General features: G+C 39.9%; 2 protein-coding genes across 2 annotated transcripts; one reads left to right on the forward strand and one right to left on the reverse strand.

The window, feature by feature from the left end:
* Positions 1-487: 487 nt before the first annotated feature.
* tstd3 (thiosulfate sulfurtransferase like domain containing 3) lies at positions 488-3,381 on the reverse strand. Its single transcript, XM_058053735.1, has 4 exons — positions 3,151-3,381; positions 2,844-3,011; positions 1,588-1,747; positions 488-1,425 (listed from the first exon to the last, which is right to left on the reverse strand). The coding sequence occupies exons 1-4, from the start codon at positions 3,287-3,289 to the stop codon at positions 1,371-1,373; spliced, it is 522 nt and encodes a 173-aa protein (XP_057909718.1). The 5' UTR covers positions 3,290-3,381; the 3' UTR covers positions 488-1,370.
* Positions 3,242-25,284, forward strand: usp45 (ubiquitin specific peptidase 45). The gene is made up of 18 exons (XM_058053733.1): positions 3,242-3,895; positions 4,626-4,734; positions 4,923-5,092; positions 5,446-5,546; positions 6,036-6,136; positions 12,507-12,658; positions 14,751-14,846; positions 15,126-15,256; positions 18,488-18,575; positions 20,643-20,724; positions 20,955-21,046; positions 21,340-21,396; positions 21,507-21,638; positions 21,760-22,366; positions 23,145-23,242; positions 23,317-23,403; positions 23,515-23,656; positions 24,151-25,284. Exons 2-18 carry the CDS (start codon positions 4,632-4,634, stop codon positions 24,279-24,281), a joined length of 2,370 nt encoding a protein of 789 aa, XP_057909716.1. The 5' UTR covers positions 3,242-3,895; positions 4,626-4,631; the 3' UTR covers positions 24,282-25,284.
* The last annotated feature ends 193 nt before the right edge of the window (positions 25,285-25,477 follow it).

The raw sequence follows: 25,477 nt of genomic DNA on the forward strand, positions 1-25,477 counted from the left end.
GAGGCAGAAGAAAGTGACAGCAGACAATTGTGTGCAGCACACAGCAGCAATTTCAAGGATAAAACAGGTAATCAGACGGGAGGTTCTGCGGCAGCAGCATTTTCTGAGTGCAAGCTCACAGCACACAAGAGACACCGAGTGTGAGGGAACAATTTTGAGGTAACAAAAACCTACCAAACAAACAAGACAATATAATACAGTATCATGAACTTACCACTGGAAACAGATTTTAAATGGGAAAAAAAAATCACCAACACCAACAACAACACTGATATTATTTACCAATGCAGGGTGTAAGGCAGAGGTCGGTTTGTGTTTTATTGCCTATAGTAAATACCATCAGTGTTATATAAATCCATTTCATTTGTATTGTTATAATCTTGTTTGCAGTATGTCATGTCAAACCGTACTTTGTCTTTTTATAGAACAAACACAACCTAATACAAAGGGCAGTTGGATTGAATCAGAAAAACATTTTAGTAATCAACATTTATTCAGAATGAGATGCACTGACATTTCAACACAATATAAAATGTTTACACTGAATTACAGTGAAAAGGAAAAAACAAAACATTGGCATCTTCTGTAAATCTCCTTTAATCATCCGTTATTTTGGTAATGGTTACATTTTATTTGAACATGCATCAGGTTACAATTGAGTGCATCACATAATTCACAGTTCCACATGTCCAAAAGGAGTAGGAAGAAGCAAAGCTTATTAAATCCTACCCCTCCATCTGGTACAGATTGTAAAAGTATCTGTTACATTTGTTCACTTCCTGCCTTCCTGATATGATTTTTAATGTATATATTATTTTTTTCTTTAACGCACACTGAAGTATAAGGTAATTTAACCATATAATGACATAATGGTTAACATAATAGCCGTCAAAATAGTGATATATGACACAACATGACTGGTTCAAGACTCTTCATCCTTGTATTTAGCAAACATCAACTGCTTGTGTTGTTTCTTGAATTCGCTCATCGTTGTTGATTGTTTGAGTTCCGTACTCTCGTAGCCTTCCAACTCAAAATCCATGTCGTTATGTGCGTTCACTACATTTTACATGTTGCAATTTTACCTTTATTTCTTGTTTTTTTACTCCATGATATATGCAGAACCAAAAAGAAAAATTATGGCAAGTATTATTGCTGTACTATCAGTCATTGTACTTTAATGACATAAGCTGCATGGTGTTAGCCCTTAAATCTGATTATGTGCTGTAGTTGCAAAATTCAAAAAAATCAATGAGTGATAAAGTCAAGCGTGCAAAAAAATCATTAACAATCTCAGATTACCGCAGATGTTGACAGCTGTCATTTATAAGAAAGAAAAGGAAAAAAATGCTTGGGTTGGAGATGAGTCTTCAGTTTCGTTCATTTTTAGCCCAGTCTTGCCATCCTCCTGGGTAATGCTGGACACTGAAATTGAGGAAAGAGTGAGACAGTGTGAATACCCTGGCTGGTAAAGCAGTGGGTGCATTAGCACTCTCACAAATGTGCAGTATGCAAACAACAATAACGCTGGTTAATTTTATGTTTTGGGATGATTTTTGTATTCATTTTGATGTAAGAAGGTCTTACTCTTTGAATCCCAGAGAGGTGGCTTCATCTAATGCAGTCTTGCTCCGGATGCCTTTCAGACAAGTGAACACTATCTTATCCGCCTGTTCAGGCATCTCACCACCGTACTTCTCCTTGAAGTCTTCTGGACCAAGCTGCAGGGCTGCGTTCACCTGGCCCACTGCAAAAACACGTATGCACAAAAAACGTGAGTACAGTGAAACCTCAATTTTCATCATTAATGCATTCCATAATGTCCAAAGAAAAAGGAAACGTACAAAAACAAATTCATTTAATGTCTTGCAGACAACCAAAATATTAACACAAAACATTTTACAGAGAATAGTTACAGTTAAACATGTAGAAAACGAAGCAAAATACAGTACTTATAAATGAACTGAACATTTAAGGTCACTTCCCCTTTGCAACTTGTGTTAAAGGTTCCTACTTTTACAGTTAATAAACAAACAAACAAAAAAAAACATAGATTCCTCTTACACTCAGAAAAACGCAAAGCACCTCTACAGCAAACGGGGACATGTGTTTATTAGAAGAAGAAAAAAGGCAGATAGGAGTTGTGTGGGTTCTGTGTGTACTCTGGTGTCCTCCCACATTCCAAAAACATGCATGTTTGGCTAATTTGAAACTCTAAAATTGTCCATAGGTATTGGCTGGTGACTAGTCTAGGGTGTAAACTGCCTCTTGCCCAATACCAGCTGGGATAGGCTCCAGCATATAGCTCCCCCTGCACCTCCAGTGAGGACAAGTGGCATAGAAAATGGATGACTGGATCTTAAGGAGGTTCTAAGAAGGGAGAATCAGGCAAAAAAAAAGTAATAAGTAATCTATTGCAAGCAACCGTTAATGTGAAAAAGGCTGTTCATCAGTCATTTTAAACTTATTTAAAGATCCTGAGTGTTATGGAACAAAATAGTGACGTTGTAAACCTAAAAAAATGGGAGTGGGCCGGAGTTGGAGGATCTGATTGCCTGTCAGTCAAAACTCTGAACAATTTTCTGCCCAAATTAAGATTATTACTTGTGTTGAGTGCAATCCAATAACCATCAGACGGTCCTATTTTGAAAACTGTATTTGTATTTGAACCCAGCACTCTGAGTTTAGAGGTCAAATTAAGTTCACCTGAAAAGGTTATGGTGCGTTTAAGGTCTGAATTTTCACCGGAAATCCAAACATGCAAAATGTTGTTACGGTAGTGAATGTTCCAACAAGTGCGTCCACAGTAACAAACATTTTAGGTGAAATAAAACAACACTCACATGGGACGTTAATGGAACCCGGGATGAAGCCGTACTCCCGGAGCTCCCATGGTTCTCTGACGTCTATAACAACAGACTTGCCACCCGCCAGGAGCTTCCGCAGCTGTTCGTAAGTCACATCTGTGCTCGCTGTGACTGAGGCGAATGTGCGGCTACCCAGCCATACCTCTGGGGATGAAGGGAGTATCAAACAACTTCCCACATATTGGAAATGTATGAAATCCACAGCATCGTTGTTGTTATGTTACATAAATGCGTCACCAGCATTCTGCTAATAGTAACACAGCAAGTGAATTTGAGAACTCACTAGTGCAAAATGGGTGGGTGTTGAAATTCAGACTGGAAAAAACTCGTTCGCGCTGGGCTGAGGCACTGTGAAGGACATAACTGTGCCATAAACGTCGGCAGTCGGCTCCAAAAAATCCCAGACACCTTCGGAGAGCCATGTGTGACCAACAGAAACCTAACTAACTTGAATTTAAGACGACCTCTTGTAACAGTTACGTAAAGGCCAAGTGTAAATATGGAACACCACAAGTCAAGCGCACAGCGCATGCGTGAAGTACGGGTCTGTCAAAGGACAAAAGTCATCTTGGGTACACTTGCATAGACGGATGTCGAAACAGTGCCAATTATATTCGTGTTTGCACGAATTACGCATATTCAGTTATTAATCTCTTAGTATTACTTTATATAATATTCTACTGCCTTTCAGGCACTACACCATACGGGTATCAACGTCTACTTTCCAGTTTCCCGTGGAACCTGAATGCAACACCCTTGCTTGCCATATTGCTTCCGAATGCGTCACATGTTTACTTGGTGTGCTAATTGATGCTCCGAGGCCAGACAACATTTATAAAGTTTAGTTGAACATTGCATCTAAATGTCATGTCATGTTGTCGTCTTTACGTCTCAATGACTTTATTGCCAGGCGTACACATGTTAAACAAGCTTATTAACTGTACAGTTAGTATTACAAGTCGGTGGCTAGCCTGTTTGCTAGCCAGACAGAGTTAGCATCACTGGTGTCAGACATCTATAGGAAAGAGGTGAGTTTGTTTTGATTTACTTTTACTATTCCCAAGAATCCCATAAGCATGGTGTCGCTCAGCATATCTTTTAGATCGATCTTGAGTTATTGTGTTATTTCTTCTGATTTAAATGTGGTTAATTGAGGCCTTTAATCTCACGAATGACTCCAATGACTTTAATTAGACCCTTACAAAGATCACGTGATTGAAGTTACAGAGTGTAAGTGATTGTACAACATGATAATTTCAAATTAACTGGAGTATATTTTCAATTCTCATCCGAGATCATTGCTTTTGACGTGCTTCTTTTACCGGAGCACAACTTGATAATCTTTAAGGTTAGTGTAACCATTTACAATAATGTACAATGAAGATTATTCTTAAAGTTTTGTGTACATTAAATCTTAAGCATTATCATTTTGCATATTACATACTAGTCAAAATTATACATGCCAGTACATATATTTTCACTGGTAAATTTATAATGCTTATATACGTGGATGCTACACATACACATGCTACGCCTGCTTGTTTGCCTTGTTTGGAGCATAAAGAGCCATATTGGATGAATAACTCAAGTAACCCAAGTGTCAAGTAATAATCAAAGAAGACACTTTTTAAGATTTGCACACGACAAATAAAATACCCGGGATTAAAAGCAACTAGAAACTGACAGGCCTTGTGCAAAGAAGAGTTTGGAACACTGTGGTTGTTGTGTGTGCTAATGCCAATGCCTTAACCTCCAAAGCTCCAAATGCGTCTTAAGGACCCCCTGTCCTTGACAGCCGCCAACATGACTAAGCGGACAAATAAACCAAGAAAACCTCGAGATGAAGAATCATCGGATGAAGTCAGTGGTAAGTCACAGAGGTAGACAACATGATTGCTGTATATGATTGCTTAATAGTAGCATCCAATTTACTTCTTCCTGGTTTGGCACCATACATCATATACATAAAGTGTGCTAGTTTCAATGCTAGTTTCAATGCTAGTTTCAAACTGCGTTACAAAATTGATTGGAATAATGTGTCTTTTTCTTAACCAGGGTTGACTTGCCAGCATGTGACAAAGGCAGTGGATTTGAGCTCCGTGAAGAAAGCAATGTTATCCAGCTTGTGGTTAGTGTGTTCTGAGTGTCTGAAGGAAAGGACGATGATCAACAGCGAGCCCGGAGCCTCTCAAGACATCTTAGTCTGCCTAAAGTGTGGTTTCCAAGTAAGAATTCTTTCAGATTCACACAGGGGACCTCAGCAGCACAGCCAAGATGCACATTCAGGGACATATTTATCTCCATGAGATGGCAATACTGTATCTAGAAACATAACTAATGATAAAATATCAGAACAAGGGTTGAAAAAATGGTTTCCACATTCCTAAATGAGTCAACAGAACTGTGGGAGTGTTAATTGATTTTTTTAACACACACTTTAAAAAAACACATTAGCAGTTTTGTTTAGTAGCTCAGTCTGTAAGGAATTTGCATGGGCACCAGAGGGTTGCAGATTTTAACTTGTGCATTGAATAAGAGATGAACTAAGCATTGCCATGTCATGCCCTATATTTTACAGGGCTGTAACCACTCAGGGATTGAACACGCTGTCCAGCACCACAAAGCATTCCACCCTGAGCCACACTGCATCACCATAAGCTTGAGCACATGGAGGGCCTGGTAAGAAACCTTTCAAATTCTGATATAGACAGTATTTTAGTGCTTTTTAACCAGTATATATGGGATTTCTTGTTGTCCATGCATCCATTTTCTATGCTGATTGTCCTCACTGTGGTAACACCTATGGCACTATGGTATGCTAGAGCCTACCCCGGCTGACTTTGCGCTATTGACAAGCAATCATTCACTCTCACATTCATACCAATTTAGAGTCTCCAGTTAACATGCACAATTTTGGAATGTTGGAGCAAACTGGAGTATCTGCAGAAAACTCATGCAAACTCCACACATATGTGCCCAAACGGAGATTTGAACCCAGATGTAGTGGAGCTCCTGACTGTGTGGCCAACATGCCAACCACTATTCCACCCTGCGGCCTCAGTTGTACTGCTTTTGACTAATTTGGAGAATTGTATTCTAAGTATGAACAATATTATTTGTTTTCACTCTCTGACAGTTTTTATGTATTTTCTACTTCCTTTGTACCAGGTGTTTTGAATGTAATGAAGAGCTCTCCACTCACTGTAACAAAAAAGCCCTGGCGCAGACTCTGGATTTTCTACAGAAGCACTCTGTCAAGGCAACATCTGGTAAGGTGTTTGTCTCTTAAGCCTTTCACCTAATTACAAACACTCTTGCTGCAAGCAATTTAAACAAGGATAAGTGTTCATTTCTGTTGAATGTATATATAGACATCTCTCAAACATGGTACAGTATATAATTGTATTGGAAACATGACTTTCCATGTTCATTTTGCTTTGCCATTTTTCTAACCAAATTATTGATATTATTGTAACACACCAAGCAGCATCTCACAAAGGTACTTGTGTATATGTGCAGTCATAGATTTACCTTCATGCAATCACTGCACTGTAGCATACCTGCTCCCCCTGGTGGATGAAGTTCTCAGTAGTGGCGGCATCATCAGGCTATTTTGGTTACAATAGCCATTCTACTTACCGATGAAAAATAATTGAGATGTATTAGACATTTTTGATAGCAAAATGTGACTCGTGGTCCTGTCTTCAGACCACCCGATCAGTCTTAAGATGTTCTGCATTCATTTGAGAGAGGCTTTACAGCAGTGGAATGTTATGGTTAAAGGAGGTGGGACATTCTGCCTTTGCTTATATCAGATATGTCTCACTGTGCTTTTTTTTTTTTAAAAGACAGATATCAAAGTTTCACACCAATAACTCCTACTAGATGGATAAATAGATATTGTTAATCTCCAAGAGAAATATCTGTTAATTCATTAATTAATTGTGCCTGGCTGTTTAGGCATTATACAATCTGACGTGGACATTGATATGTCAGTACTTGTCTGTAAATGCAATATACTTGTATAATATTTACATTTTTTGAGACCATACTTTGGGTGACTGGTTTAAATCACCCATAAATCTGGACCAATAGTGCCAATTAGGTTTATTAATTTAAATTAGACAAAGTAGTGAAGAAACTTGTCTCTAATATTCTGAATAACGTCAACTGATGGACCTCATATTATCATATCTGTGAAGTGTCAATGAAGTTACTGTTTTTACCCTCCTACCATGTTCTTCCTCACACAGTGAGGAAGAAAATCTCTTTACAGTTTCACTGAACTGTTTTTATCACTCCAAATGTCAGACACAATGTAGTTGTAGGTTGTTGTTTTTAACATCCATGATAAAAGGCTTCTTAGGTACCGTAGATGATGAGCGTTGTGGCCCCTCCTCCCTTTGCAGTGTCAGTGGTTTCGGCAGCCCGGTGTCCAGTTGCCAGTGTCCGTAGGCCAGCCAGCCATGCACATTAGGGCTGGTCCTCGGTTAGTCTCTCAAAAAGAGTTACAGGATTGATGCTGTAAGTCTCCCACCCTGGCCCCGTGCGTCACATGACTGCACACATTAGAGGAATTAGGCGCTTGAGTGATGCCTCCCGCCTGAGTTCCCTGAAGAACAAGAGCAGCTGTGTGGAGTTAGGCCTCCACTCCTATATCTATTGTCTTTCCTTCTCTATCTGTTCCTGTCCCTTGTTTCTGTATTTCCACATTGGGCCTGTGTGCAGCTCCAGTGGGGGCCACGGTCCTGAGCGAGTGAAAGAAACTGGATCACTCTCCACAGCTGGACCACGCTAACTCTCTGTAGACTTGTAAACAGATAATGTTCAGAAGAACATTATTTTCAACTGAACACTATTTTTATTGTGAAACTATATCACATATTTGCCTCCTACTACACAGTGATTTTACATTTTCACGAGCAAACAGGATACAATGTTTTTTTTTTTTTTCCACTGAGAAGGTGTAAGCTCTGAAAGAAGAGTAAATTAAATGGAGTTGCCAAGTACATAACATACCTGAGGGATAGCAGATTCTGTTATTAAAAGGTGTATGTAGTTTGCATCATTCAGTCTCACTCGGGCCCGCACATTTTTCCGGAACAAACAGGACCCAAAAAAGAACAAGAAATGAGCAACACTCTACAAGTGAAATTAGATATCATTCTTGGCAAAGGGTCACATTTTCATCTCTCTGAAGAAAAACCTCATCTCTAGCGCCGTCTTCGATAGTCGGATCTGATTCGTTAGTTTGTCTATAGCTGACTAATTGTTGTTTATTTTATTTAATTATTTTAAGAGCACAACTAATGGGGATCTCATCTTCGACTTAAAAATAATGTATGTGTTCCCGTGTTGGCATGAGCAAATGAAGACCTTTGTGACGCAAGAGAAGAGAGTTAGCATTGTAGCAGTCTTCATTTGCACATATAAACAAACACTGTCAAATTGAATGTCAACACAATCATCTACAATCCTTATGTAATACATAAGGATTAACATTGTTTGAGTATTATTTTGTTATTTTGTTGTGGTGCTGCGCCATGATCATGTAGCGTAAACACTGTAGTTAGGCTTTGCAATAAATTAAGGACAGAAGAATTATATATTGTTTGGCATATGTTGTATTGCAGTGTTAAAGCTGGTGGAGTAGTCATTCTAACCCGGACTCCAATATGTGTGGACAACTTACCGAGTGGGAATATGCTTCCTCTTTTGACTTTACAAATTACCAGTCACCTTTCCTGCCACACAAGTGTCCTGCACTGGTTGGGCAAATGCCTATAGAAATCGGCAGCCATTAATGGGCAAAATAGACTATTGTTGTTGTTGAAGAGCTTGTAAAATTGAATTTTGGTGTGAAGGCCAGGTTTTTAAAGAAAGCTGCTGTTGTGCTTCTCCTATGCACCCCAATGACAAAAGAGTCCTAGCAAGGATTTTTCACAATCTACAATAATATGGTACAACAGCCCATGGAAGACTGAAAGTCGATTAACTATGCTCTCTCACCATCAAGGTCTTTGGCTCAAGTACCAGAGTCCTGGTAAAAAGAGGATTGACCTCAGGAGCTAGTTTCTCTTTAACAGTGCAGCTGGGGAGTCTTTGTGAAGCTAATTAAAACATCCTGAATAGACATTTCTGATCAGAATCATTTAATTTCTTATTGTTTTATTGAATCAATAGTACTCTGTAATTGGGCGAGTAAAATGTTGTTGTTTTGGTTTCTGAATCAAAATCTTCTCACACCTCAAGTGGAATTGTATCTTCTTTTCTCCAGTCTTTTTCACCCATATAATGAAATTGTATTTAATTGATATACTGAATGAATTCATTAAGTCTAGAATGTTGGCTGGTGATTTGACAAATCCTCAATAGCTATGCATCTGCACTAGAATATATAATTATTCTCTTTAATGGTATTAGAATCCAGTGGTGCCTCTGTTTCTGTGTTTTAATTAGTTCCAAAAGCTTAGACTAAAACCGAAACATACAAAAACATGCAGACAGTAATCTGAAATAATTATAAATGACGGAAAGAATCAACTCGAATGATCCCTTTTAATGTGTACTTCCCGTACATCCTGGCAAGATCCAATTCAATATTGTTTATCTTATCTTACCAACTTACTGGAACGCTCAGCTTTATTTGGCCCCATGGCAGGTTATTTAGCAGTCTCTCTCAAAAAATGCAGACAGTGAGTCAGCGACACGTAGGTGCTTTGTTTGGGTATTTGATTTGGCAGAATTATGCCGTACAGACAACATGATTGATTTGACAACATGCATGCAATTTTGCACTAAATTTTGGCATGGACCGAAGGATGATGTCCATGCCAACATATGCAAATAAAGAAATGTGATGAAAAATATTCTATTGTAACTTTAGTGTCTGCTTTGTGGTGAGTCTATCTCATTTATACTTCCATTTTGGCTCACTCTTGCTTGGACTTATACATTAGCATTAACATTCTGACGGATAACATTGGTCCAAATCTGAGGCAGAAGAAGAACACTAACACACTAATGTGTCAAGTCAAGTCAGTGGCCAGTAAAATACTGTAATACCATTCCCTGGTGGTGCTTTCGTGGATGTAATCAAGGGTGATTCTGCCTTAATTCTCACCACTGCACATAGAACTAGGCCAATGTGTGTGTGTGTGTGTGCTTGTATCTTTGTTTTATGTGTATGATTACTATTAATAAAATCACAATTAAGAATCAAATCTCAAATACAGCCGTTCAAAATTCAACCAAAACAATTTTTCAGTAAGATTTTATGAAAATTTAGTCACTTAGTATGCAGTTCAGTTTACCAAGGTGCCCTTAATATATTGGCATGTGTATGTGTCTGTAAGTAAAATGTCACTGGGCTCGCCTGGCCTCAGATGGCAAGGAAGCAAGCTTTTTATGCCCAGCAGTCACAACAAATTAGTGAATTAATAAGAAATTTGGTGTTGCTCGTCCTTCCTCATGACTGCTTGCTCTGCATGAAGGGAGCTGACTTTGGTCTTCCACAGTGTAAGCAAATATTGAACCCGAGTGGCCAAACAACTGTTGTATAAATATGATTTTTTTTTATGGGCTCTTGGGCTTGATCATATATTTACAATAACAGATACTATATACTGGCATACAGTGTATTTATTGATATATATATTTCAGGGGTGCTCTGATCGATCGGCTGATGTTAGTGGAAAAAGCACGGTATCGATATCGGCCGATACTTGCAGCGCTGCCCCCGCTACAGCATTCAGAACAAGTTTGTCTGCCATGTGCGGGACTCTTTGTGAGAGTAATATAAGTTTTGTACCCTGCAAAACATGCCTAAAAAATGTCTCACCCGGGATGGCGCTTTAAAAAGCTTTGGATTGGCGCGGCAAATGGGGACGAGCACTGGGCAGGGTGTGGTGAGTTTGAGGCTTGCGTTAACATATTCTGTTCACTCGTAGCTCTTAATACATAAATATCAACCATTTACCTTTCTATTCATTGAATACAGTAATAAATTTGAATATTCCAGAAATAATGGGTGCTTTGCGGTCATTCAGTTCCTCTTTAGTGAAGTCTTGTGTGTCTTTCAATCCAATACATATTTGTGTAAAGTAATGGCAGTCTTATATTTATTTGTTTATGTCTTGTGTGAAAAGAGCAGGGAGTTCAGGAGGTGTTGGTGTATATGCGTGCATGTGGATGACTCTGAACACCGCGATGCTTTTCTCCACCCTGGGGAAAGGCTCCACGCTGTTACTGCTGCCCACACTCGGTGGCTGAGCAAGAAGGGCCAGGTGGTGGTGCTTAGTGCGGCACAGTCAAGCGTGGACATGGCGCATGCTGACATTTGCCATCGTTGACTGCTGCAGGGAGAGGAAAAATCTGCTTTTCCATATGTTTGTGCTCATTGCAACCCTTCCCTCCACCCACTGCCCCCCACTCCACAACTGCCCTCTACTGCCCCCCTCTCTCCAGTCTCAACCAGATGGCTCCCTGAACATTGTTTACCTTGGGTGACGGTCCCAGATGCAGTGTGTGTCCATAGGCATCCCCATTTCACCCATTTAGTTTCTTCGTCCCTTTCCTCTCTATTAGCTAGTGCCTGTTAGAACTCGATCACTCAAGTTGCATCAGGTTTGTTGAGTTCTTGTTCTCTCGTAGGCCACAACTCGAGCTAACTGGCATGTCCCATATCTTTTCAATTTCAACCCCAGTATTGCAATACACTTTTTATGAGCAGGATTTTCCTACCGCCACATTGTGTGTCTTGACATATGGGAGCTCCCTTATGGCTTCATAGAGGAGCTGTAAACCCCAGATGTTGCCAGCACAGGGGGGCCAGATGTATTTATCACCACTGAGTGGAATGCAACAGCCTGCAATCTCAACAAGCTGAACCTCCATAATCCCAGAACCACGGGATTGGACCTTCAACGACTCCTTATTTGTCATCAGCATTTAACACTTTCCACTTAATTTGAAGCCACATTGTTGCACTTGCATTAATTTGATATGAATGGAAGAGCAGGCTGCAGACAGTGAGTAAAGTTTCGGTATAAAATGTGAATTGGCAGGCCACAATTGAAAAGCACATCTTTTATATTTTATTGGCTGTGTAACGGCCATGGCCTTGAACAGAACAGATTTGCTGGGTCACAGACAACAGTAGGCCTATTAACAATGTTTGATAGCTTTTTCAATAAAGCCACTAAGCAGCGGAAGTGGTCCTGTTAAAGCAGAACTGCACTTTTTTTTTCAATTTTGGCCTTATCCTTATGTGAAACATGAACACATTTCTTCCCATTTTCTGCACAAGTGCAAGAAAACGAGTTAATATGAGATAGCTAAAAACGGAATGTCATGGGAAATACCCTCACAAAAAAGTGTTCCATTTACATACAGTAACTGACTTGTATATAAACCAAGCTACAGCGATATTGTTATTGTAGCAGCTAACTTGAAAAAAAATATTTATCTGGCAAACACGAGCCGCTCGTCTCATCGTCATTCACAGATGGAAGGGTGGCTACCTAGCACCGAAAAGACAGACGTGTTCATGTCTCACATCAACTAGTAGCAACTAATATATAGCCAACTTACCGCCAGGCTCTTGAGTCATGTCTTGCTATTTGTGTTCTTCTGTTCTAGCATCAGGCCCCAAGATCATCAAACCAAAAGAGGAAGCCTCAAATTACAGTGACCCTCCAAGGGGAAAGAATTCCGTCAACAGCAATGCATTGGTTCCTGTTAAAGGCATCAGTAACCTTGGCAACACATGCTTCTTCAATGCTGTTATGCAGGTTTGTAGATTTCTTAATTGTATTTCTATATATCTTTTATTTATTTACGTTTTTCAGTTGCTAGAGTTGAACAAATATACATCAGCATCAGCATGTCCGTGCACTATTCATATTAAAAAAAAAATGTTGGCCCCTTTCCTGATTTTTTTTTGCATGTGTGTCACACTTAAATGTTTCTGATTATCAAGGAAATTTAACTAATAGTCAATGACAACACAATTGAACACAAAAAATATTAATAAGGGAGGGGAAAAAGATCCAAACCTACACGGCACTGTGTGGAAAAAGTGATTTTATCATAAACCTGGTTGGCTCACCCATTGCAGCAACAACTGCAATCAAGCATTTCAACTTGCAGTGAGTCTCTTTCAGCTTTTTGGAGGAATTATGGTCAGAGTTACAGAATTGTAATTCAGCCACATCGGAGGGTTTTCCAGCATGAAGCGGCCTTTTAAGGTCATGGCCATAGCATCTCAATAGGATTCGGGTCAGAACTTTGACGAGGCCACTTCAATGTCTTCATTTAGTTTTTCTTCAGCCATTCACAAGTGGACTTACTGGTGTGTTTAAGATTATTGTCTTGCTGCAGAACCCAAGTTCACAACAAGTCTTCCAGGTCCTGAAGCAGCAAAACAGCCTCAGACCATCACACTACCACCACCTTATTTTACTGATGGTATTTTTCTGACATGCAGAAACAGTTCAACTTTCCTCCTAATTCACAAAACTATTCACAAAACTGCATTTTGTGTTCAGTTGTGATATTGAAATTTGTTTGGTCATCTGAAGCAGTTAATTTAACAAAAACAATCAGGAAAAATGCAGGGCAAACACTTTTTCACACCACTGTACATATGTACTAATGTTTTTTTGTCTTGTAGTTCTTATTTATATGTTAGTTATGGCATTTGGACATTTTTAAAAGATTCTCAGCTGTCATCAATTGTGATATGTTCAAAAAAAAACAACACTGGTAAATATGTTGCTACATTACTACCCAAAATTTTCATGCACTGATGAGTCTGAAAAGTTCAGTACTTCGTTACCAAGGGGACATTGTTGTCAAACGTGTTTTGCGACCCTGACAAAGACAGAGCATTGGCATCATAACTGCTTCGTGTAGATGTTTTGTTTTTGTTTTTTCCAAGGTCATCATTTTGTTTGTATTTGTTTACCAAGTGGTGAAAATGATATTTGTTGTTGTTGTTTTTTGTATATTTGTTGCCTTGTATTGCAACGACCTTGTTGTCTCCTATGTACTTACAACTCACAATGCAAACACACCATGTCATTTTGAAACGTGTTCAATACAGTGGCAAATGTAATGCTCACATGTTTACCTGCTCACACGAGTGGCTTTCAGTTGCAGAGCATGATCACCAGTTTAACCATGGATCCTTCCAGTCTCTCTCTGGCTGTGTGTCATGGTCACTGCAAACTGGCTCGCCTCTTCAACAATGAACCTGTTTTTTCCACCATTTTGTTAATCACCCCAGGACCTTTCTCGCTGATTGAAATTGGAGTGAGCATGATTTACTTGCTATTTTCTCTCGTTCACTCTCTCACTTTCTCTCTCTTTATCTCTCTCTTCTATGCTTTGTATTGTCTCCTTGAAAATTGCAATCTTTTGGGTGGAAACAGGTAATTGTTAGAGGATGAGCTGTGTCTGCATTCACAATGCCAGCTACATTGTGCGTTTTCCATAGCAACTGTCTTCATTGCCAGGATGTGACAAAACAAGTCTCCTGAAAGAAAAGAAAAGATACTTCTCTCTCACGATGGGACAATGAAATCTCCTCACCGACACTTCCTGATATCTCCTCACTGACACGTTCTTCATTTAAATACAAATTTAAAACCTTCTTTGATCAAATCAACGCACCACAAGTTCAACTAATCCGACTGAAATTGGTGTAACATTTCAAAAAGGTTTTCGAAATGATCACATTGAAATGATTATTTATTAAGTTGGGAGTGGATACTGCTTGTTAATAACATACACTGTATACTTGGTACATTTTAAATGTATTGTATACAGTAATGAGATTTCAGAAATGTGAATGGATGAATTAATATTAAAAATGTCTTGCAGAATCTGTCCCAAACACACATGCTCATTGACCTCATCCAGGAAGTGAAGGAGAAAGGGTACAAATTGAGGATCTGCCCCCTCGTTGACGCCCATCTGGTATGGCTAACTTTCTTCTTCTTGATTTCTTTACTTTGTTTTTTAATTGCAAATTTGTCAAATTGGCTGGCTTCTGGGTTGCCAGCACCACCATAAACAACCTGATGTATGCTGACAATCTAGTGATTTTCGATCTAGGCCACTACATACAGTATCTGCTGACTTTTTACAGAAAGTGATGTTTGCAAAATGCGCAAACTAACATGCTTGTTTGCAAGTTTTCTTTGTAGTACAAAATACTTGCCAAACTTTATTTTGTGCTGTCTTTATGAATTGCAGGGTCCGTTATTAGTAACGCTGCCCAGTCCAGAGCCCCTGACTGCAGCCATGTTTCTCTTCCTCCAATCCATGAAAGAACCAGGGAAAGGTCCCGTCAGTCCCAAGATCCTCTTTAATCAGCTCTGCCAGAAGTAAGACACGAATATTATGTATGATATGTTCCTAGTAAGCCTGTTGTAACGGCAAGTCATTGTCAGAAAGTACTTCTTGATATGTCAATCAGTGGTAGCCAACCCCCAGTTAAGAGCATCTGGGCTCTCTTAAAGACTGATTTACACTTTTCTGTCCAATGTTTTGCATTGGCTCGGCTCAGACCTCGCGGGCCACATTTATTCTACTCTTCCTTGTTAAGTCACAGCAAGTTTGAGACCTCTGCCCTACACACTAGCAGGAACTGCCATAATACATAGACTACAATACATTAAAAGCAAAGAAAGGGCCAACAGACTTTGTGACAAAAACACACGCTTACTTTATCGTAGGTATGTTGTCTGGGCCGTGTTCTTGTTTTGAGCATGGGAGAGTGCAGGTTGGACACACCTTTTGTGCATACACCCAGTTTAAGGTTGGTCTTGCACTGTTGTGCAGGTGGGTGACCAGGACATTTGATATTGGATGACTAGATACGTCTCTGGTGTGGCTTTGACATTTATTCTGGTACCTAGCTTTTGAGCAGGAGCGAGTGTGTGTGTGTGTGTGTGTGTGTGTTCGTGCTTCAACCTCACCTGGTATTGTTTCAGCCAGCAGCACTCATGCAGTCAATGTGCATTCAGACAGTAAGCACTGCAACCACCTGTATGCAATCAGATGGAACTAATCTAATGTTGAGCTCATCTATTCCACTCGCATGCATTTGAAATGAGATATATTATGCTAAGCCTTTGTGCCCATTACTGTTATGCATCAAGTGCAATTTTATTCCAACTTGTATTCTATTGTGGGTGGATTTCTGGTTTGTATTCAGACCAGTGTATGTTTATTTTCCACTTGTATCCTATATAAGCCCAGCTTTGTGTTGATGCTTTTACTTAAGTGTGCTCATACAGTTTGTGTGATTTAGCCATCTGACTGCCCCACTACCTGTATAGTCTGTGATCAGAGATTAAAAGAACAAAAGTTCTTCTCTACTGTTGAGATTTTCCACCTTTGGTGAGTATTATGTACTCAAACCATGTACATATATTGCGACAGAGGGAAAGATCAACATTTCCTCAATGCACCTGTGAGAAATACCTCGAATAACTACATTTCATCATACTGAATTATTGTTAATAATTAGATTTACTGTAGAAGTGCTCCTGTACTCTGAGATGTCGCTACGAGACATTCATCTTCACCTGCTTCTTCCTCAGACAGCGAAGACCCACTACACTTGGTTGTAATTTGAAAAAGATATGGTTTCTTCTCTATTAGTGTACTTCACGTAAATGTCAACATACCCACACCTTTCAAATATTGTTGACAGTCCTTCATGAGAAGTCTTGCTTCTCAGATAGAAACAGCCAAGAACAACAGTGAATTCCATCTCTTGCTGTCACACGTACTCGCATGCATACACACACACACACATACAGTATAAATACAATGAAGCGGGGTTGACATGTTTGTCTGCACAAGAGAAAGACATTGTAGAAAAGTACAAATATTGTGCTTGTGTGCTTTGCCGGAGCATGGTCAAAAGCAATAACATTCTAGTCTATTCCATTTGGACTGCTGTAGAAATACACAAGTATTTCCAGGTTAGAAATAGGAAAACCTGCAAAAACTCATGAGTGGATTACAATGTAATTGAAGTAAGATGTTTGAAATGTTTGAAAACTTCAGTTTTGCCTCACAAACACTTGGCAACACTTCACCACCCTAACACTAATCCTAAGCTAAAATATTCACAATCATTAATAAATGAAAATAAAGTCAGCTTACTTGTTGAATAATTCTGGACACGAACAACTCTTATGATCTAACATAAAAAAACAATATGCAAATGAAGAGCACCAAACAAAAGGCACCTAAAATATCATCTGTGTTTTATGATTTTCTCTTCATTTATTGTTGCACAGTTGGGTGATCATTCTATAAAACATTGTCTTGTTTGTCTTCATGTGAGTAAGTGCAGGATTAATTTATTTGATTTATTTTTGGATGCATTGTGCAACTCATATGTGTGTGTTTGGGGGATGAGCTTGTGTGGCCTTGTGTCTGGTACTAACTCATCCGGCTATTAATTGTGTTAGCACCGCAGCTGTTTGCATTGGCCAGATTGAGAGCAACGCTAAAGGGCCCTTCTGCTTCCCTCCGCTGGGATGAGCTTACAGACCTCTTCTCTCACATTAACTCTAACCAAGCTTTTCATTTTTTTTTTTTTTTTTTTTTTACATTTTCTCGATTCTTTTTTCTCCTGCTACCTCTCTCGGACTTATCTTCATCCTCCCTGGTTTCTTTGGAGAGGTCGACAGACTCGTTCATGAAACAAAAGGTGTACATTCCATTGCACGCTGTTAATTTTTAGGTCTTGCGAATAAATGACATATGTGCCCTTCAACATTCTTACCCCTCCACCCACCCACCTTTCCCGTTTTAATGCACGCATATCGTGCCAGTATTTAAGGATGGGGGAAGGTTGACTTAAGGCAACACTGGACCCCCCTGTCTGTGACCTGTCCTGGGGACAGGTGATGGCCATCTATTTTTTTTCACCAATTAACTGTTGGATGTAAAAAAAAAAAAAAAACAAACTATTTACAAAAAAGTTTTAATTGTGATAAGCCACTCCCCCAACTAACTCCCTGCCCAATGGTATTTATCCGTTTGGTTGGTCCGACTTGCTTCTTACTTTGTGTAGAGATGTTAGACCAACCTGTCCTGTGGTTATGTGGCTCGGCCCAACAGGTCGAAGTGGCTCCGTCCTTTGCTGCCCATCTGGCCTGACATCTGTCCACACATCTGTTCATTGTTGACAGCCAGGGGACGGTACCAAGGAGAGTCTCTCCTCTCAACACGTTATCGTTGCAAGATGTCCAACTAGCTGAAAGATGAAGATTTGAAAATAGATGCTATTGGCCGGCCAGTTGAATAACATCTCTTGTTATTTGGTTGACTGACACGCATGCTAATGGATACAAGCAGTATTTTACAGTATTTTATTCAGAGATTATCCATACAGCCATGCAATAAAGTTACATTTATTCTTTATAGAAGCATCACAATGGGCGAACATGGTAGAATTTGGCTCTTTTTGTCTGTTTCAAAACATTACCTCTTGTGTAAATTTTCAAAAGTGAGCTTTGTCATTGTTATATGCTTGTTTTGTCCTGCAGAATTGTTTTTCTTTAATGTAGAAACTCCCTCTCCCCTTCCCACAGGGCTCCACGCTTTAAGGGCTACCAACAACAGGACAGCCAGGAGCTTCTTCACTCTCTACTGGACTCCATACGAGTAGAGGAAACTAAAGTGAGGGATTTATATGCTTTCATTTCTTTGATCAGGAACAATATCATATATATATTTTTTGCACAACATATTTGTTTCATGGATAAAATAAAACCTTAGCAATGCAATCATATCATTGCATTTATATGAATCAGAGGTACACCCTTGTTATATATTGTTTTGAATTTAATTATATCCTGGCATATTTAACTTCTATATACATGGGACAACATATTTCTGTGTTTGGCACCCTCTTCTTTTTGGCAATGCCCCCACATGTAAATTATGCAATTAGCAGATCCACAGCCACCTATTTGAAGACTGACACGTTCCCAGTTGCCCCACCAGTGGCTGTGTAAACCTAGCAAGAGAAGTTGGCGGGTGTGTTTAGTGGTCAGCCTGGGGCTCCACAGTCTCGGCTCCCCATCTCCCATTCAAACTTGTGAACACTGACAGTTGTGCCACTTAGTGGACTTGCAAGTGGCATAGTCGGCGTCATTGTGTGATCTTGGGAAACCCGCAGCTGCTGAATGAACTCTGCGGCTGTCCCATTGTGCTTGAGGGTCACTCGTCACCCCCTCCTAAAACACGCACACTGCCATTTTCCAATGTAATAAAGGAGGCATATAAGATGAGGTACAGCCTCCATTATTCATGTAATCAAACAAATTTAATCAACCAGGCGTGTTCACTAACATATCACCATATTAGCTTCTTCTAGTATTGTAGAGCTGAGTAAAATTTTTCACGCAACAAATCAGAATTCAAACTAATAAATTAATTTATGTGGGGTTTTAGTCTGCAAATGCTGCGTTTGCAACATTTTAGGCGTCCACTGGCATACGGTGAACATTATAGTACATGCTTGTGTGTGGCTGAGCATGAGAGCGAGATGGGTGTAAATGTCCTTTTAGAGGCCCTAAGTGTTTGTGTTCATTGGCCATTAGTATCAGAGATCTAAATATGCTAATTTGGCCCCAGTCAATTATCAGCAATTAACTGAGATGGTCGGTATTACTCTCTCAGGGCATGGACTGTCCTTCTTCACCCCATCTTCGTTTTTGTTTCCACCCCTGCACCCTTGCACCAGCTACCCTTCCCATCCCCTCAGCACCCCCACCTCTCCCTATCCATCCAGTGTGGGACTGTGCATGCTGTTACATTGGAGAGGAGGGGTGGGGGGGTTACCGGTAATTAATTAGGAGAGCTTCAGCCTGGTCTCAGTGTGCTCACTGATGTGACCGCAGCGACTGTGAGTGGGGTGAAACTGGCTGGACTGGGATTAACAAGGCTTTTTGACCTAAATACCCAGTCCAGTGCGTGGGTCCTGGGACTGTGGGGGTAGATGCGGGGGGGTGACTGGTCTCAAATGCAGCCATAGACCATGGCCAATTATGTATTGATTGGTGCTTTAATGTGGCTGTGCCTCTTCACAGCTCTCTCACCAACAACTCACTGACCATGTCACCTTTAATCAGAGAGCCCTCTTTAAAAAAATGTCACATAGACACATACACGCACACGCACACACACACACACACACACACACACACACACACACACACGCATGCCCACTTAGTGCTGAGAGCCCTGTGTTAACAGGTTCAGACAAGGACAATAATTATTTTACACTAATGATGCTTATAAATGTAACTGTCACAGTGTTATCCCGAGGATGCTGATATTTTCTTAATGGATGTAATTAAGAGAATGTAAGACAGGGGTGTCCAAAGTTTGGCCCAGAGGCCATTTACGGCCCACGGCTCAGTTTGTATTGGCCTGCGGCAAAGAAAAAAACAAAGGTGATCGAAAAAAGGTCTGATTTTTTTAGAATAAGTTTGCTTTAACACAAATCAGAGATTTATTTTTCAGGTATATTTAACGGTTTAACATATTATCCATATGTGGTTTTGGTATGTTTTAACTAAAAAAAAAATTTTTTTAAATAAAATTGGGCTCACTATCCTGTCATTGTGGAGAATGTTTGGACACATTGATGTAAAAAAACAAATCTGTCATGATAAATATGCTGTAATTTCTTTATTTTAAAGTCTTTTTGAAGTCACAATGTTTTCACTACTTTTTCAGAGAGTGAAGGCTGGAATTCTCAGAGCATTCAACAATCCCACGGAGAAGACAGCAGATGAGGAAACCAGGCGTCAAGTCAAAGGTTTGTTCTGCTCCACAAATGGGATGGCTAATAGCTAAGAGCCATAGTTCCATCTTGTGGCAGCTAAAGGAAATACAATACAAGATTTATAAGAAAAACCTCACAGCAGTAGCAGATCGTTTTAATTGGGACTACCATGACATCATATCACAAATACACCAAATATGCAATTGCTATTGATAAAATAAAATAATGCTTGTAAATAATTGAATGCTGTCTCCCCCCCACAGCATATGGGAAGGAAGGTGTAAGGATGAACTTTGTTGATCGCATCTTTGTTGGAGAGCTAACCAACACAATTATGTGTGAAGAGTGTGAACATGTAAGTATGCTTGGATGCACAATAGAATGATAATCTAAGGTTTATATATGCAATGGAAAAAGAAGCAAAATATGTTTGGGTGTGATGAATACGAGGTGGAACTACAAAAGCAACATCACCACCAGATGAACACCATAGTTGTGATGAATTATGGTAGTGATGTTTTGGGCTTGTGGAGTGATTGATGACCAGTACCTAATAATGAATGAAAATGAATATAATCTTTATTCCTTTTTTTAGTATATATATATTGTGTAAAAATTGTGTTTTTTATATACTGATTTATCTTTCAGATCTCAACTGTAAAGGAAGCCTTCATAGATATTTCTTTACCTATAATAGAGGAACGGGTAAGATATAAGTCATTGCGGTAAATTACTTCTTAGGCAATGATTGAGTTGAGACGTACAAATTGTATTTGCGCATATAAGAATAAACAATGTTGCATTTTTGTCCTCAGATATCGAAACCATCCAATAGCAGCAGACCAGGGAAAGGAAGCCGGGACCACGAATCCAACGTGACACATAATGAGCAGGTTCTTTCCACCGTAAATACAGCCAACAGAAACACAAGGCATCTCAGTAGACAGGTTGGTGATTGGCACTCATTGCCATGCCTTTGTTTAGCATCTTTACATCTTACAGTATAGCTACAGATAGGAGGAGTGCCTGTGAGTGTGAAAATGGCTAACATTTGTGTTGTTTCTTCAGAAAACACAAGGCAGGAGGTCCTCCAGCTCGATGGACGGAAAGGGGGCAAGCTGCAGTTTGGATCAGCTTGAGGAGGAGAGGATTGCAGGATCAGCCCACTGTGTCCCTGCTTGCAAGATGGCTGCTTGCGGAAGCCTCTCAGATGGCAGTGAGAGAGACACTGGTGCTCGGGACAGCAGTAACGATGCCGACAGTGAAGCTTCAGAGAGCGAATGGACATCCTGCTCCAGTCACGTCCAATCTCATTTGACTCCCATTGTCAATCCATCCCCAATATCTTACTCTACCTCATCATCATCCTCTTCCAGGCAAGGTGGCGCTGTAGAGCCACTGCTTAGCAGTTTGTCAAAAGTTAGCCTTGGGCTCGGTTCAGGGGACAGCTCGTCCTCTTTGCAATGTTCTCCAGAGGAGCCCGCAGAAAGTCACTACCACCAGACAGCATTCCAGGCTCTGTCCCACAGTTACACTCCCAGCTCTAAGGAGTGCTCCGTTCAGTCCTGCCTTCACCAGTTTACATCCGTGGAACTACTGATGGGCAACAACAGGTTGCTTTGTGAGAGCTGCACCGAACGCAGACACAAGCTGATACGCAAGAGCAGCTCAGCTGGTAAGCCCAAATCCTTGTACAGCATTTTAAAGGCATACAGTTGTGTATGCTGTTTGGGGGTGCTTTGATTGGGGTTTCATGCTGTGAATTTCAGTAGATAGAGTGAGATGTGCCAATATCGATGTCGATCACATGGATTAACTGTAAATGTTTCAGTTTATTTATGGTGAGTGCTAGTGGTCGGACACCATATACTACATGCGAAAGTTAGGACAATTCCCAGGAAAAAAAATGGTAATTATTAAAATATACAAATAAAAATGGGGCGGGCTCAACATGATTATTATTATTTATTTTTTAATGGGGACCAGAATTCCTGGCTGCACCGCTGCTATACGCTCTAAAAATAGTAACCATAAAATGACCTTGTTTTAGACTAGTGCTTCTCAAGTAGTGGGACGGGTCCCTCACAGGGCCGCGAGAGGCAGGGAGTGTTTCCAGTGTTAGTGCAGACCTGCCAACATGTAAAAATGTATCATACCTAATATGCAATTTGACTCATGAATACGCTTCACAGTTGTATTTTCCTGGTTTCATTTTCAAGTTCAGTCTGTACAGTACATATAAAGAAATAGATAATAGTTTTTCAATGAAATTGGGGGGGGGGGGGGCAGTACCCGAGACATTAGAGCACAAAACTACACTGCACACAGGGATCTCTACAGGCTTCAATGGTACGGGCCACAGGTGATTGGTTTTTGATTGGCCGATTGATCGGAGCATCCCCAGTTGTAACCTCAGAGTCTCACATTGCTTTGTCGTTGCATTGGTGGTGTAGATAAAAAGGCGGAAAAGATCTACACCAGTGCGAGGAAACAAATGCTCATTTCCTCACTTCCTCCTGTCATCACATTGCATCTGAAACGCTTCCACCAGGTTTGTTGTCTACTAATATAATTATTGTGAATTGTGGTATCAAAGTAAAATGTTTTTACTGTACTGTTTTTAAGGCAGGGATGAATCTACGAAAGGTGAACCGCCATGTCGACTTCCCTCTGGTGTTGGACCTGGCCCCATTCTGTTCAGCTTCATGCAAAGTAATTTACACTCACCACCATATTAAGAACAAATGCACAATTTTTCAAAGTTTTTATTTTATTTTTGTTGAGCTTTCCTTGTTTTTTTTATTCTCAATTTCTCGATGACAGAACCTGGTAACTGATGACCGTGTCCTTTACAGCCTGTATGGGATTGTGGAACATAGCGGGTCAATGCGTGGCGGTCACTACACTGCATATGTAAAAGTCCGTGCTCCCCAGAAGAAAACTGAACATCACAGGAACTTGACAGGTTTGGGTTCAGTAATATCTTATCAAATCTGAACCTCTTACCATAAACTTTGGTGTGTAAGCCACACCCACTCAATTTAGAGGGAGAAACAGATTTGTTCATATACTATAAGCTTTACTGGTATATGAGCCGTATGTGTCATAAAATGAGATATTTTGGCATGCATGAGTCTGTGAGGTCCAGACAGGTGTCAATCATGTCAGCCCATTGTACAGAAAACTGTACAATTGTGCTTGTTATCATTTTAAACTTGGTATTGGTATATGTTCGTCTATTTCTGAAGCATACCACGGGGGTTAAGTGGCTGTGTGTTGAATTTTGTGTTCTCAGTAATATGACACAGTGAGACTGTTATATACAGTATAATGGCGTCCTGCGATTTCTAACGGGTTGACAGCTACAGCATTGTAGCATGATTACATTGAAATGAATGCTTTGCTTATTTACTGTTAACATTATATTCAACCGTTTAACCTTGTGTGTGTGTTTTCCAGGTGCCAAGGGTTCTAGCAGCAGCTCCCCAGGCCAGTGGTTCTATATCAGTGATGCTACGGTCCAGACGGTACCAGAGTCGAGGGTTCTCAACGCTCAGGCATATCTGCTCTTCTATGAGGAAATGCTGTAATTGGACTGAATCCATTTCATAACAGACACCAGTGTTGTTCTGTGGAGTTACGTAAAATGTGTAATTATTAGGGGGCTGGGGGGGTTGGACTCTTTTCTTCAATAGTTAATTTGCACTTCTGTTTTTTTTCTTACATAAGGATTACCATTTAAAGGTGCTGTTGCTTGCTGACGGACTCTGGGTCGTCACTTTTGTTTTGCATCCGCCCCTCTTTAACCGCATGCAGGGGTGTGAATGTCTTATCTGTCATTGCTCTGTCAATCACCTAAACTCATTTTTAATAATACTCATTTCATGCTTGCGGTAGATGTTGCCATGTCACAATCGGTGCATGTTTTTTTGCGCTAAATATTTGCAGTTTTTTGTCAGTATTTTTGGTTCACTCACAAATATACCCCATTTTTATCGTAACAAGTCACCATGTTTGCCTTCATTGTACAGTATTCAAGTTGTACTGTAAATAAGTCAATTGATGAAATCAAATGTGTAAATGTGTCTACACTGTTACTATCGCTAAGATCTGACAAAATGATAGAAATAAAAAATATCCAAGGCTCCAAGCCTTACTAGAATAACATTTTTGCTGTAACGTGCATGTACTGCTCTATTGATTGTATGTACTACTCTTAAATCATTGACGAAATCGTTGTTTTCCAAGTGAATATATTTCTTGTTTGCCGAACGGGAACTGGTTGGCATGTGTAACGAGGTCTATAGAGTTATGCCAATTAATACTAGATTAAACAGATTCAGTGCCTAAGCTTAATGAAAGGTGCACGGTGGAAAGAAAACGTTTCATATTCAATGCTTTTGCGGACGTGGCATTCATGTACAGCATATACTGTAGCTTGGAATAATGGTATATGTAATAAATGTAAATGTATTAAAAACAATGCAAGATCATGGTGCTTTAGGCATGCAGGGTTTTTCCAAGGATGAGTTTTCATCCTAAAATAATAAACATTTGGTATGCATTGATCTGTTATGTATCAGAAACAAAATAAATCAAATGTATGGATTAAATATTCAGGACTCTGCTCTTAATGTTTTAGCCACTCTTGGGATGAAATCTCGACTTAGAAAGGAGAGCGTGATGATGTTTGTTTGCGTTTCGGCTCTGGAGTTGTCATCCTGCTTTGGCATTGTGGCGACAAACGTTCTCAACTGCCACTGTGCGTCCAGTGGTGCCACATTGT

This window comes from Doryrhamphus excisus, chromosome 17 (genome assembly GCF_030265055.1).
Source record: "Doryrhamphus excisus isolate RoL2022-K1 chromosome 17, RoL_Dexc_1.0, whole genome shotgun sequence".
NCBI lineage: Eukaryota > Metazoa > Chordata > Actinopteri > Syngnathiformes > Syngnathidae > Doryrhamphus > Doryrhamphus excisus.